The sequence below is a fragment of the Myotis daubentonii genome, chromosome 15 (genome assembly GCF_963259705.1).
Source record: "Myotis daubentonii chromosome 15, mMyoDau2.1, whole genome shotgun sequence".
Lineage (NCBI taxonomy): Eukaryota > Metazoa > Chordata > Mammalia > Chiroptera > Vespertilionidae > Myotis > Myotis daubentonii.
In genome coordinates, this window is record NC_081854.1 from 45,878,126 (window position 1) to 45,890,248 (window position 12,123).

Sequence of the window (12,123 nt, forward strand, 5' to 3'; positions counted from 1 at the left end):
GTCTATCTCTCTCCCTTCCTCTCTGTAAAAAAATCAATAAAATATATTAAAAGAAAAAAAAAAACTTGGCGGGGGGGAGCGGGGGAGACATAAAAAGAAAAAGAAAAAACGTGGCCTTTGTCCAGGGATCCAGGAGCTGCGAAGATTCTCAAGCCTGAGAGGGGCGGCTGGGGTGCAGTGCTTGCGGGGGGCGGTTAGAGGGGTGTCAAGGGCCTTCCCCTTGCACCTTAAGTAGACTCTTCCAGTGCTTCTCCTCTTCAAGGAACCTGGATCCAGCGACAGAGTCAGCGCGCCCTCTGGCGGGGATTCGGAAAAGGGGCGGAGATGGGAACTCGGGGCGCGGCGTGGGGTGGGGGTGGGGGCCGGAGAGCCCCGCTCTGGAGGCCGGGAGATGAGGCAGGTGGCCTGGTGCAGCCGGGCCCGCTAAGGGCGGGATGGGCCTGGGACAGCGCGTGTGGATCGCCGCGGGGGACACCAGCTGGCACCCAGCGCGGAATCCTCTCTCACAGAGGGTGTTTTCTGGCCAGGGAGGAGGCTTTACACCACTCCTAGACTCCCTGGAGGCCCACGGGACCCGTCCCAGGCGAGGGTCCCCACCGGGTATCTGCCCATATCAGCGGCAGGAGCGTCCGCTGCCTTCGCTGCCTTCGTGGCAGGACTTGCCCTTCGGGTCCTGCCACCAAGTGAGGGGAAGAAGCGAGGATGGGATTCCTAGAGCGAGGCTAGGCTGGAGGGACCAAGTTCCTCTCTCCCAAATACCTGGAGTACGATTTGGGAAAGGCATCCGGCAGGACCGCTGGAGCCTCACTCACCCTTCTGGCATACCTTATCTCCATCCATTCATTCATAATTCCTAAGTCCTAGCGGGAGTGACGTGGGAGGCTTATCAGTGAAATACAGATATTTCAAACTACTGTTGGGATCTCTGCTTCAAAGGGCGGTGCCTTGAGGGGAAAACCTGGAGGAAGAGCACTGTTAACCAGGTCAAGGGCGAGTTGTTAGGGAAGTGAAGAGAGCAGATGAGACACTAGTGTAAAGCCTCTGGCTCAGGGAAGATCACTATCGCTGGAATACCCAGAGGCAGACTAAGCAAGCCAGCCTTTCATTCACTGGGACTTCAGCAACTATAATGCTCCAGGACCCCACTCCTCCTAATGCCCCCATACCAAAATTATCCGGATGCATATATATATATATATATATATATATATATATATATATTGTCCCAAAATTCACGCAAGATTTGAATTTTGCGTGAGCATTAACAACAACAACAAAAAATAAAAGCCTAATTTTACTTGGTTTATTGAATCAGATTCTAATATCTGTTGCCCTTTGATTTCAATCCCTTCAATTTGATAAGCATTATCAAGTACCAATTATGGCCCAGGAGCAGGGACAACGAAGATCAATGAAGACCAGTGAAGACCACGGCTTTGCGTATGTGCCAGCAAAGCCGTGGAGGCCATTTACCCGATGTGCTATTCCATACATAACCCTATACTGTATACTTTATGAATCAATAAAAAATTTACAATTTTTAATTATAAACCTGTGTTTTCTATCAAAATTACTTCTTGTGTGAATTTTGGGACACCCTATATAAATGAGATATATAAAATGGTGTAGTAGCCCTGGCCAGTGTGGCTCAGTTGGTTGAGCATCACCCTGTGCACTGAAAAGCCACTGATTCGGTTCCAGTCAGGGCACATACCTTGGTTGTGGTTCAATCCCTGGTTAGGGCACCTATAGGAGGCATCAGATCAATGTTTCTCTGCCGGAGTCCATTCATTGTCTTCACTAGCTGAGTTTAGACAGAGACCCCCCAAAAGCTAGTAGCCCTTGAAAGTCCTAGCAAAAGTCAGGGCTGTGCACCACCCAGTTAATCTAGGAACCACTCAGTTAATTTAGGTAATAATAGCTGAAGCATCATCCCCACCTTAGCTCACTGAATTCCCTAGATAATCGTAGCTAAAGCATCATCCCCACCTTAGTTCCTTAAATACTTGTGTAGATCCTTGTTGATTATTGTTGATCAAATATTTTGCCTATTTCTGGAAATTGTCTACCGATGAGCTAATCCATGTGTCATTCAAACCACCTTACCTTCGGGCTACCCCAGACAGACCTCCTTACCCTAAGGCTACCCCGACCTCAATAAAAGATCGGAGCAGCCTGAGCTTAGGTGGAAGTCCTTCGGGACTTGCCTGCCTGGTCCCCCAATATTGCAAAATTATCTCGTGTCTTTTTCTCTCATTTGTTGTGCGGCTCCTCTTTCAGATACCGAACCCTACTCCACGCAGAACGTGGAGGGAGTCTTACTCGACATTTCTCTTTCACATCGATGTTTCTCTCTCTCCAAAGAACCCTTCTTCTCTCTCCAAAGTCAGTAAGAACATAAAAAAATGAAATGGTCTAGTATTTGCCTATAACCTAAGCATGTCCTGACCTGCACTTAAAAAAACAAAAACAACCCAAAAACCTTTTTAAAAATCCTTACTCCACCCAGGATGCATTATCTATCTATCTATCTATCTATCTATCTATCTATCTATCTATCTATCTATTGTTAATCCTCACCCAAGGATATTTTTCCATTGACTTTTAGAGAGAGTGGAAGGGAGGAGAGACAGAGAAACATCGATGTGACAGAGAAACATCAAACATTGCACTCTCTCACAAACACCAATCACTTGCCTCCTGCACGCCCCTGACTGGGGATCAAACCCAAAACCTGGTTATGTGCCCTGACCCATCCGAGCTTTAAATCACCTCTAGATTACTTATCCCTAATACAGGGTATCCCAAAACTATATTTACACACTTTGAATAATTATAAAGGCAGTATTTACTAAAAATACATTTCATTTTCAAAATGTAATGGAATCTATAGACATTGTGTGTATATTTTTGGGGACACCTTGTATAATGTAAATGATACGTAAATAATTTATATACTGTATTTTTAGGGAGTAACTTTCGGGAATTTAAAAATTTATATATATTGATCCGCAGTTGGTTGCATCCAGGGTGAGAACCTCAAACGCTAGGATGGGTGAGAACCTCGATTTGGGAGGGCCAACTGTACTATGTCCCAGGCCCAGTGAGAGCCGCTGGGAATGAGCCTGTCCTCAAGAATCTGGTGTTCTCATGGGTGGGGGCTGGAGCAGGGAAACAATAGTGACTGATCTTTAAAAATATATATATTTTTTTATTGATTTCAGAGAGGAAGGGAGAGGGAAACATCAATGATGAGAGAATCATTGATTGGTTGCCTCCTGCACGCCCCCTACTGGGGATTGAGCCCGTAACCTGGGCATTGAGCCCATAACCCGGCATGTGCCCTCGTCGGGAGTCAAACCCCGGACCCTTTAGTCCGCAGGCTGACGCTCTATCCACTGAGCCAAACCAGCTTGGGCATAAGTGCCTTACTGTGTTAGAAGTTGGTTTAGTGCGGGGCGGGGGGGTGGGGGGGAGATGTGAGAGCCGAATAGAGGGCAGGAGTGCGGGATGCTTATATTAATGGGGTGGTTTGGGAGGACCCATCCTAAGATGAGGAAGAGAGATCAACACAGCAGGGTCCATAAGGGTATTTTAACTAATTTAGTTTTTTCAAGGAGAATCCAAGCCTCGGGCATTGTCCTGCGGCGGGGGGCGGTCGGACGGAGGCAAGGGGGTTTGCGGGAGCCTCCGCACGCACGCTGCCAGCCCCTTGGCTCAGGTTCACTATCCGGTAGGGACTTGGACACGCATGAAGGCGTCTTCCATGGGAATGCGCTCAGGGATGCCACGCTGGGAAGGCCTTCACCTCGTCGAGAGGGAGGCTTCGGGAGGCGCCAGCATGGAGACCCGCGCGGAACAGGGAAAAGCCAAACGCGGACTAGAGGTTGGACGCAAGGGGGCGCTAGGATGGGGGAGACAGCGATCAAGCAGCGCCAGGACGGCCCGCGGGGGGCGCCCGGGCTCGGTCCCAAAGGCGCAGCCCGGAGAAGAGCCCACGAGGAGCGATGTGCGCCAGGGCAGCTTTAGGAGAGTCCGGGGCTGCGAGGTGCCGCTGCGCGGAAAGCGGATCCGGGAGCCAGGCCCGACCCGGGGAAGAAAGGGCTGACTCCGCGCGGCGCATGCGCGTGCCGGGGGGCGGGGCCTGACCTCGCAGCGGCGCCCGGCCCCGCGAGCAAATATTTGACATTCCAGACTTATCTCGAGGGGGGCGAGGCCCGAAGAGCGACGTTGCCCCCTCCCCCGGGCCCGATTGGCTTGGCGTTTCCCGGGGTGGGCGGTGCAGAGAGGGGCAGCGGCGCGTGCACGCCAGGCTACACCCCCAGGGGGAGCGCCGGTCGCCGGAAGGACTGTCTACTTCCCACTCCCTCCAGGCTGCCGCGTCCCGGGGCGAGTCACCTCCGACCCCGGCGCTTCCGTCTTTATCCTTCAAATGGGGGCGCGCCGGAGTGTGGGTTCAGTGGGCAAGGCGTCGGAAGCCCCTCCACCCCGGGCGTGTTCGCCACCCGAGGGTCCGGACGCAACGCCCTGCTTTCCCGAAACCGCGAGGTGAGGCTCCCGCCTCAGGGTCAGCTCGGTCTTGGTCACCCCATGTCTTTGTTCTCGCCGGGCTGGAGTCCCTTCTTCCCACCGGATTCTGACTCAGTTTCTCAGTCACATAAACGGGAAAATGGGGGGGGGGGGTGGGGACGCGCCGTAAAGGAGCCTCAGCAAGACGGACGAGGCGAAAGGGGGCTGGGAGCCCTCCACGCGGGACGGTCCGATTGGGATGTCGGTCCCGGAAGGAGGGGAGCTTGTGCAGCCCGCGCGCGCACCGTGCACATTTGCTGCTGGTCCCCACCCGCCAGCGCGCTCCCATCTCCAGGCAACAGCAGGCCCCTCGCCAAAGGGGCAGGGCTGCGAAAACAGGCGGAGTCCCCACGTGGGGTAGGGTTGAGGCTCCTGGCCCGGCCCATCCGGCTGGGCCCGGTCTAGAGTGCCCCTCTCTGGAGTTGGGGAGGAGGGTGTCCCCCTCCTTCTGCAGCACCCAGGCCCGCGCACCTCCGAACGCGCTTTGGCACCAGGGGCGCTTCTGGAGCCAGGCTAAGGCCTGGCCTTCCCACCTGTGTGGACAGACTCTGCCCTGCGACCTCTCATGACCCCCCTCCCACGGCTCTAATGACCTCTCGGGATCTCCCCCAGTCTACCTCCGGTGATGGGCCCGGTAACTTGAACCGTCCCCTTTGACCTTTGGTGACTTCTGTCACCCCTAGACCGGCCCGACCCCCACAACCTCTACACTGACTCCTGGTGATTTTCATGACCCTTAGGACTAGAGAAGGCCTCTGGTTTTGCCGTTTCCTCGGCTGAGGCCTCATGGTGGGGAGGAGGAGGAGGTCGCCCCAGAAATCAGCCGGCTGGGGGGTGGGAATCTGGGTCCTAAGCACGCCCCGGCGGGCGGGTGAGCGCGCGCGTCCCGGGCAGGGTTCGGGCAGCCTCCCCCCCGCGGCTCCCGGAGCCGCCCTCGGTCACGTGGCCCGCGGGACCCACAGGTAACTCGCCCAGGGAGGACTGGGGCGGTAGCCGCCCCGCCTCGCCGGGCGCTGCGGGCGGGTCTCAGCAGCGCCCACTGCGCCAGCCGGGCCGCAGGTGCCGCCCCCGACACCAGGGGTCCCGCCCTAGCCGCTCCGCGTCTGCCGTCGGTCGGTGCGAGCGTGCGCCTCGTCGGTCCGCGTGTGCGTGGCCGAGCGCCCCCTTTCTCTGCGGCCATGACTCCGGCGCCACCGCCGCCACCGCCCCCGGGCCCGAACCCTGCCGCAGACTCTTCCGCCGAGACCTGCCCAGAGTCCGGACCCCTGGTCGTCCTGTTCGGGGCCACGGCCGGTGCACTGGGGCCGGACCTGGGCTCCGATGAGACCGACTTAATCCTGCTAGTGTGGCAAGTGGTGGAGCCGCGGAGCCGCCAGGTAGGGTGGGCAGAAGGTGGTGGCGTCCCCGGGGAGCTTCAGGATCCAAGGGCGCAGGGGTTGATCGGTTCCCCCCGCCTCTCGCAGGTGGGGACGCTGCACAAGTCACTGGTTCGCGCCGAGGCGGCCGCCCTGAGTCCGCAGTGCCGCGAGGCGAGCGGCCTGAGCGCCGACAGCCTGGCGCGGGCCGAGCCGCTGGACAAGGTGCTGCAGCAGGTGAGCGCCCGGGGCGGGGTGGGTGGAGACGCGGCCGGACCCCAGGTACCTTGCTACGCGGGAGAGGCTGCAGGAGGCGAGGCCTGGCGCGCCGGGACTCACTGGCCCGGGCGGTAGGACGGGTTCCTGTTGTTTGAAACTTTCATCGACTCCCGCGTGTGCGTGTGTCCGCGTGTGCCGGCCATTTCGGGGGTGGGGGAGTTCTTCTCCGTCTTTCCAGATCCACCCTATTGAGGCGGTGGGGATGGAGGCCGCGAGACCCTGCCTAGAGTCCCCGGGCCGGCGGGGGAGCCAGGCTGAGGCTGAAACTGGGAACCTGCCCAGCCAGGTCGCTCAGAACAGTAGCCAGAAGCCGAAAGGGCCAAGGGGCCTTGGTCATAGGTCACTGTCCCTCCCGCCAGCGACCTCGGCCCACCCACCCGCCTGGGAGACGCTTGGGCGGGGGCGTAGGGCGGTGTCTGCCCCGGAGGCAGACGCCGCCAGGTGTAAGCTGCTCGTTGAGGCCTGCCCCAGCTGGCCGTCCAGGCGTGGGCGCTGTCCTGACCCCGCCTGGGGGCTACCTGCCTCCGGAGTGCCAAGGCCGAGGGTTGCCTCCTGGCCCTGGCTGAAGTGGGAGGCTGTTCCCATTGCTGTTTTCTCTTAATTATCTTCACTCCTGCGCTCAACCCGTGTCTGACGGTTGAGTATAATGAGTGTAAGCGCTTTACACGCACGAATTCTTTCGTTTTCCAACTCTGGTAGTTCCTGGTGAGGAAATGGAAGCACAAAGATGTTTCAACCTAGGCTGTTGCCGAAGGGCTTCCAGGCCAGCCCCCACTTGGGGAGTGTGCTGAAGGAGAGCTGGGTTGCCTTGCTCGGCCAGTCTCAGAGTGTAAGGTTGGCGTGGGGGAGGTTCTTGGGGCTGTGCTGAGTGCTTATACCTGTTCGCCAGCAGGGATGGAGGCTGGGGGAGGAGCTGGGCAGTTTCAGGAGTGCCACCCCCTCTATGAGCAAACAGCTCAGTGCCAGCGGGTCGATAGGGTGTGGGTCAAAGCTCATGCTGCCCCTGGCGTCCAGGTGTGGAGCTCTGTCCTTGGAATTTCTCTGGCCCTCGGTTGGTCAGACCTAGAGGCGGGGCTGCCATTGACCATGAGCCGGATGGGCCCGAGGCAGGACTGGGCCTCTCCCACCTGTCTGAAGGTGGAGCCTGGTCAGGGACAGGTTTAACCTGCTTTGCCCCGCCCCTTCCCACCTGCTTGTCCCACTCCACCAGGTGTTTGCTCTGGCCCCACTCCAGACTGCTGGAGTGTGTGCAGTGGGGGCTTAGGGGATATGTAACTGGCCCCTTTTGGCCTGGAGAAGCTGATGGTGCACTGAGGGGAAAAAGGGAACTACAGAGCCAGGCCCAACAGGTATGGCCACCTACTCCCCAAGCAGGGTAGGGCTGGCCGAACATCTGGCAGAACCAGCTTTGCAGCCTGCGCCCTCTTTCTTCCTGCCTGCCCAGCTGTGCGTCTGTCTCTCTTCCCAGTTCTCACAGCTGGTGATCGGGGATGTGGCTCTGCTGGGCGGGGGCCCCTACATGCTCTGCACTGATGGACAGCAGCTGCTGCGACAGGTCCTGCATCCTGAGGCCTCTAGGAAGGTATGCCACTGAGGGCACAACAGGGGGCAGGGTTCCCAGGCCATCCATTGTCGTGGGGGTGGGCTGCTCAGTTTCGTCTATTCATCCCTGCTCACCTGTGCCCCCAGAACCTGGTACTTCCCGACACCTTCTTCTCCTTCTACGACCTCCGCAGAGAGTTCCACGTGCAGCACCCAAGCGCCCGCCTCGCCAGGGACCTCACCGTGGCCACCATGGCACAGGGTACCTGTGTCCCAGAGGGGTTAGAATGGATGGGCAGCCCTAGGCTATATGTGTCTGAGTATGTGCATGCTGGTGGCTTATATGAACATACCCAATTAGCATTATCTGCTGAGTCCTTAAGTGCATGTCTGTCTGGATTGGGGCACATTTGAAAAGTAGACATGTCTACATATGTCTGGGCTGGGGGATCTGTAAGGGCATACATGAGCAGGGCCAAAACATGTGCTTGCTGGGATTCCACGTGCTTATGTAGGGGACTTGGGCCTAGGTGGGACCAGTCATAGGGCTCACGCTGATTGCCCTAAGCCTCTCCTGCTGGGATTTCCTCATTATTATTTCACTGCTCATAGAGTTGGGGCTGGAAACAGATGCCACAGAGGATGACTTTGGGGTCTGGGAAGTGAAGACAATGGTAGCTGTCATCCTCCACCTACTTGAAGGGCCTAATGGTAAGGTTCCCCTCACCATCTGTTACCCGTTCTCTCTCAGGGCTGGGTGAATGCCTGCCTATTAATTCCGCAAAGTCCCCTTCCCTAGTTCTTACCTTTTCTGAGAGACCATATGGTGGGAGCCCCTTTGTCATCTCCTCTTCAACTGTCCTCTTTTTAGAGAGTTTGGTGGGGAGACCCCCCTCCACCAGACCCCGCTGACTCCCATGTCGTCTCCTCTCAGATCAATTGTTTTCGAAGCCCGAGGTGATAAAGCAGAAATATGAGACGGGACCTTGGTGAGTGCAGGGCAGGGATGGGGGTGACAATAGTAAGGCACCCTTGTTAACAGGATAGACAGCTCTGACCCTGGGCCCTACCCCCACAGCAGCAAGGCTGAGGTGGTGGACAGTGAGACTGTGGTTCGGGCCCGTGGGCTGCCCTGGCAGTCATCAGACCAGGACGTGGCTCGCTTCTTCAAAGGACTCAACATTGCCAGGTGGGTGCAGCATGATGGTGGGCCCAGGAGGGCAGGCCTACCCAGGAGGTACTAACATAGCCTTGGCTCCACAGGGGTGGTGTAGCCCTCTGCCTCAATGCCCAGGGGCGAAGAAATGGCGAGGCCCTCATCCGCTTTGTGGACAGCGAGCAGCGGGACCTAGCGTTGCAGAGACACAAGCACCACATGGGTGTCCGCTACATTGAGGTGGGCCTTTGGGCTGGGAGTGGAGCAGAGCAGAGCTGAGGCCAGCCCCCTCAGGCCTGAGACCCACGGACTGTCCCCACTGTCCCCACAGGTATATAAAGCAACAGGAGAGGAGTTTGTAAAGATCGCAGGGGGTGAGTTGTGCCCCCAGCAGCACCTAGCTCCCCCTGGTTCTTGACCCATGTCCCACTCCCCCACCATCCCTTGCCTTTCTGCTCCCCTGTGTGCCAGGTTTGGATGGGTAGTTGGAAGGGCATGAATGAAGTCAGTAGGTGACTCCCATGCCACCCTCATCAAGGCACATCACTAGAGGTGGCTCGGTTCCTGTCACGGGAAGACCAAGTGATCCTGCGGCTGCGGGGACTGCCCTTCTCAGCTGGGCCAGCAGACGTGCTCGACTTCCTGGGGCCAGAGTGCCCAGTGACGGGGGGTGCCGATGGGCTGCTCTTTGTGCGCCACCCTGACGGCAGGCCCACTGGCGATGCCTTTGCACTCTTTGCCTGTGAGGAGCTGGCACAAGCTGCACTGCGCAGGCACAAGGGCATGCTGGGTAAGCGATACATTGAACTCTTCCGGAGCACTGCAGCTGAGGTGCAGCAGGTGAGCACCCAGGGCTCTCCCACCCCCATGTGCTTCTCCAGGGTGCCCCTTTCACCCCACTCCACTCTGTGTCCCTGCCCTACTTGGCATGACCAGTTGCTGCCTTCCTTATTAGGTCTTGAACCGCTACGCTTCCAGTCCACTCCTTCCCACACTGACTGCTCCACTGCTGCCCATCCCCTTCCCGATGGTAGCTGGGACTGGGAGAGACTGTGTACGCCTCCGAGGCCTGCCCTACACAGCCACCATCGAAGACATCCTAAGCTTCCTGGGGGAGGCAGCAGCTGACATCCGGCCCCATGGTGTGCACATGGTGCTCAACCAGCAGGTGAGGCTGCTGCCAAAAGGGGGACACAGAGAGAGAGAGGAGTGTGTGGTTGGGAGTAAGGGACCCTGGCTAACAGGATAGACTGCTTATAAGATGGTGTGCACAGGGCCGGCCATCTGGCGATGCCTTCATCCAGATGACGTCAGCAGAGCGGGCCTTAGCTGCTTCTCAGCGCTGCCATAAGAAAGTGATGAAGGAACGCTACGTGGAGGTAGTTCCCTGCTCCACAGAGGAGATGAGCCGTGTGCTGATGGGGGGCACTTTGGGCCGCAGCGGCATGTCTCCTCCACCCTGCAAACTGCCCTGTGAGTATCCCAGGGCTGGGGAAGTAGGAGGGATGTGGGTGCCAGTTATAACCTTAACGTTCTACAGTGGGGACTTCTTTCTGGCTGCCCCATCCAGGGCAGCACCAGGCCCCCTGCAGATGTACTCTCTGCTTCTGCCTCTAGGCCTCTCGCCACCAGCCTACGCCACCTTCCAAGCCACCCCAACACTCATTCCCACTGAGACGGCAGCTCTCTATCCCTCTTCAGCACTGCTCCCAGCTGCCAGGGTGCCTGCTGCCCCCACTCCCATTGCCTACTACCCCGGGCCAGCCACTCAACTCTACATGAACTACACAGCTTACTACCCCAGGTACCCTGCTGCTAAGAGAACTGCAGACTTGCCCCTGTCCTGGTTTGGAGGAGGGTCATGATCCTCTTCCTGGGTCAGATAACCCACGGTCTGAAAGAAGGGAGTGAGATGCGGGCCAGCTGATGCTATCTACAAACTAGAATAGATGACATAGAGGACAGGTTTTAGGGAGGAGGAGCTAAAATGAACTAAGCTTAAGTCAGAGGCAAGGGAAGAGGGAGGAAAGTCTTGGTGTAGGTTGTAGGTAGGACTGTACTAAAACCCTATTTTCCCACCCTAGCCCCCCAGTCTCTCCCACCACTGTGGGCTACCTCACCACGCCCCCTGCAGCCCTGGCTTCTGCTCCTACCTCAGTGTTGTCCCAACCAGGAGCCCTGGTCCGTATGCAGGGTGTCCCATACACAGCTGGTATGAAGGATCTGCTCAGCGTCTTTCAGGCCTACCAGGTGAGGTGTGACTAGGGGGATTTGGGGACCTGGCTGAGCCTAGAGCTCCCTGCCCTAAATCTCTGTTCCTTCTGCAGCTAGCCCCTGATGACTACACCAGCCTGATGCCTGTTGGTGACCCACCTCGCACTGTGCTACAGGCCCCCAAAGAGTGGGTGTGTTTGTAGATGAGGGAGTCAGGAGGTAAGAGCTGGCTGATGTCTTCAGCTAACGTCTCTCCTGCATCCAGAGAACCAGTGCCCTCATCCTGGTGACGTCTTTCTGAAGGCACTCAGAGGAGCTCAAGCCCCAGCTCCATCCCCCCACTTACTGCTCTGCTGTTCACCCTAAAGATGATAGCTAAATCTTGCATGTAGGGCTGGGGGTGGAATGGTGCTACCCTGCTCCCAAAGGCCTGACCTGGGCCTCTTGAGTAGCACCCGGAGAGCCTTTGGTCTGTTCTGGCTATGGCCCATGCCCACAGATACTGTGGGGCTGACATCCACAGCAGGCTTGCCTTTTTTAAAAATGGAAGCCCTGGTGCCTTCAATGTATGACTCCTGGGAGCTTCTGATGGTGGAGCAGAGAAACAGAGTGCTGGCCCCAGTCCCCAGGATGCTTGGACCTCAATGGCTACACTGTGCCAGGGGTGTTCCCACCTAAGGCTGCCAGCCCCTCCAGCTTGGCACAAGGAATACCAGACGGCAAAACCACAGGCTGTTTTGATGAGCAGTACTGCAGTATCCCCAGAGGACACTAGGGGGCAGGAGGCCCTCACATAAAAACTCAGGCTTGACTTTTAAAGGAGACTTCTGCCTACTTTTTGTGCACACCTTGGGCAGGCCAGTTGTCCTGAACTTAGCAGACACGGTGGAGTGTCCTTTGCACCCATTAGAAGGTGCAGAACTGAAGCTGCAGAAAGAATTTGGAACTCTACCCTCTCCAGAAAATAAACAAAGGTTCCTAACCACGTGGACTTTCTAAAAGCCAAAG

General features: G+C 57.2%; 1 protein-coding gene across 3 annotated transcripts; it reads left to right on the forward strand.

Moving 5' to 3' along the window:
• Positions 1-3,885: 3,885 nt before the first annotated feature.
• ESRP2 (epithelial splicing regulatory protein 2) lies at positions 3,886-11,934 on the forward strand. Of its 3 annotated transcripts, none has more exons than XM_059667669.1 (15): positions 3,886-4,548; positions 5,253-6,161; positions 7,672-7,785; positions 7,893-8,007; positions 8,358-8,456; positions 8,680-8,734; positions 8,824-8,934; positions 9,009-9,141; positions 9,233-9,275; positions 9,440-9,741; positions 9,857-10,069; positions 10,176-10,374; positions 10,519-10,705; positions 10,986-11,151; positions 11,229-11,934. In XM_059667669.1, exons 2-15 carry the CDS (start codon positions 5,748-5,750, stop codon positions 11,316-11,318), a joined length of 2,241 nt encoding a protein of 746 aa, XP_059523652.1. In that variant the 5' UTR covers positions 3,886-4,548; positions 5,253-5,747; the 3' UTR covers positions 11,319-11,934. The 3 variants fall into 3 exon arrangements, with proteins under 3 accessions (XP_059523652.1, XP_059523654.1, XP_059523653.1); XM_059667671.1 differs by having other exon boundaries at positions 3,887-5,945; positions 6,033-6,161; positions 8,827-8,934; XM_059667670.1 differs by having other exon boundaries at positions 3,888-5,945; positions 6,033-6,161.
• The last annotated feature ends 189 nt before the right edge of the window (positions 11,935-12,123 follow it).

What these genes read in the sequence shown, in the direction of transcription:
- ESRP2 (XM_059667669.1), top strand. Translation starts at nt 5,748, where the DNA reads ATGACTCCGGCGCCACCGCCGCCACCGCCCCCGGGCCCGAACCCTGCC. An exon ending in ATCCTGAGGCCTCTAGGAAG is followed by an intron (nt 7,786 to 7,892) that starts GTATGCCACTGA and finishes CTGTGCCCCCAG; the next exon opens with AACCTGGTACTTCCCGACAC. An exon ending in GTTTGTAAAGATCGCAGGGG is followed by an intron (nt 9,276 to 9,439) that starts GTGAGTTGTGCC and finishes ACCCTCATCAAG; the next exon opens with GCACATCACTAGAGGTGGCT.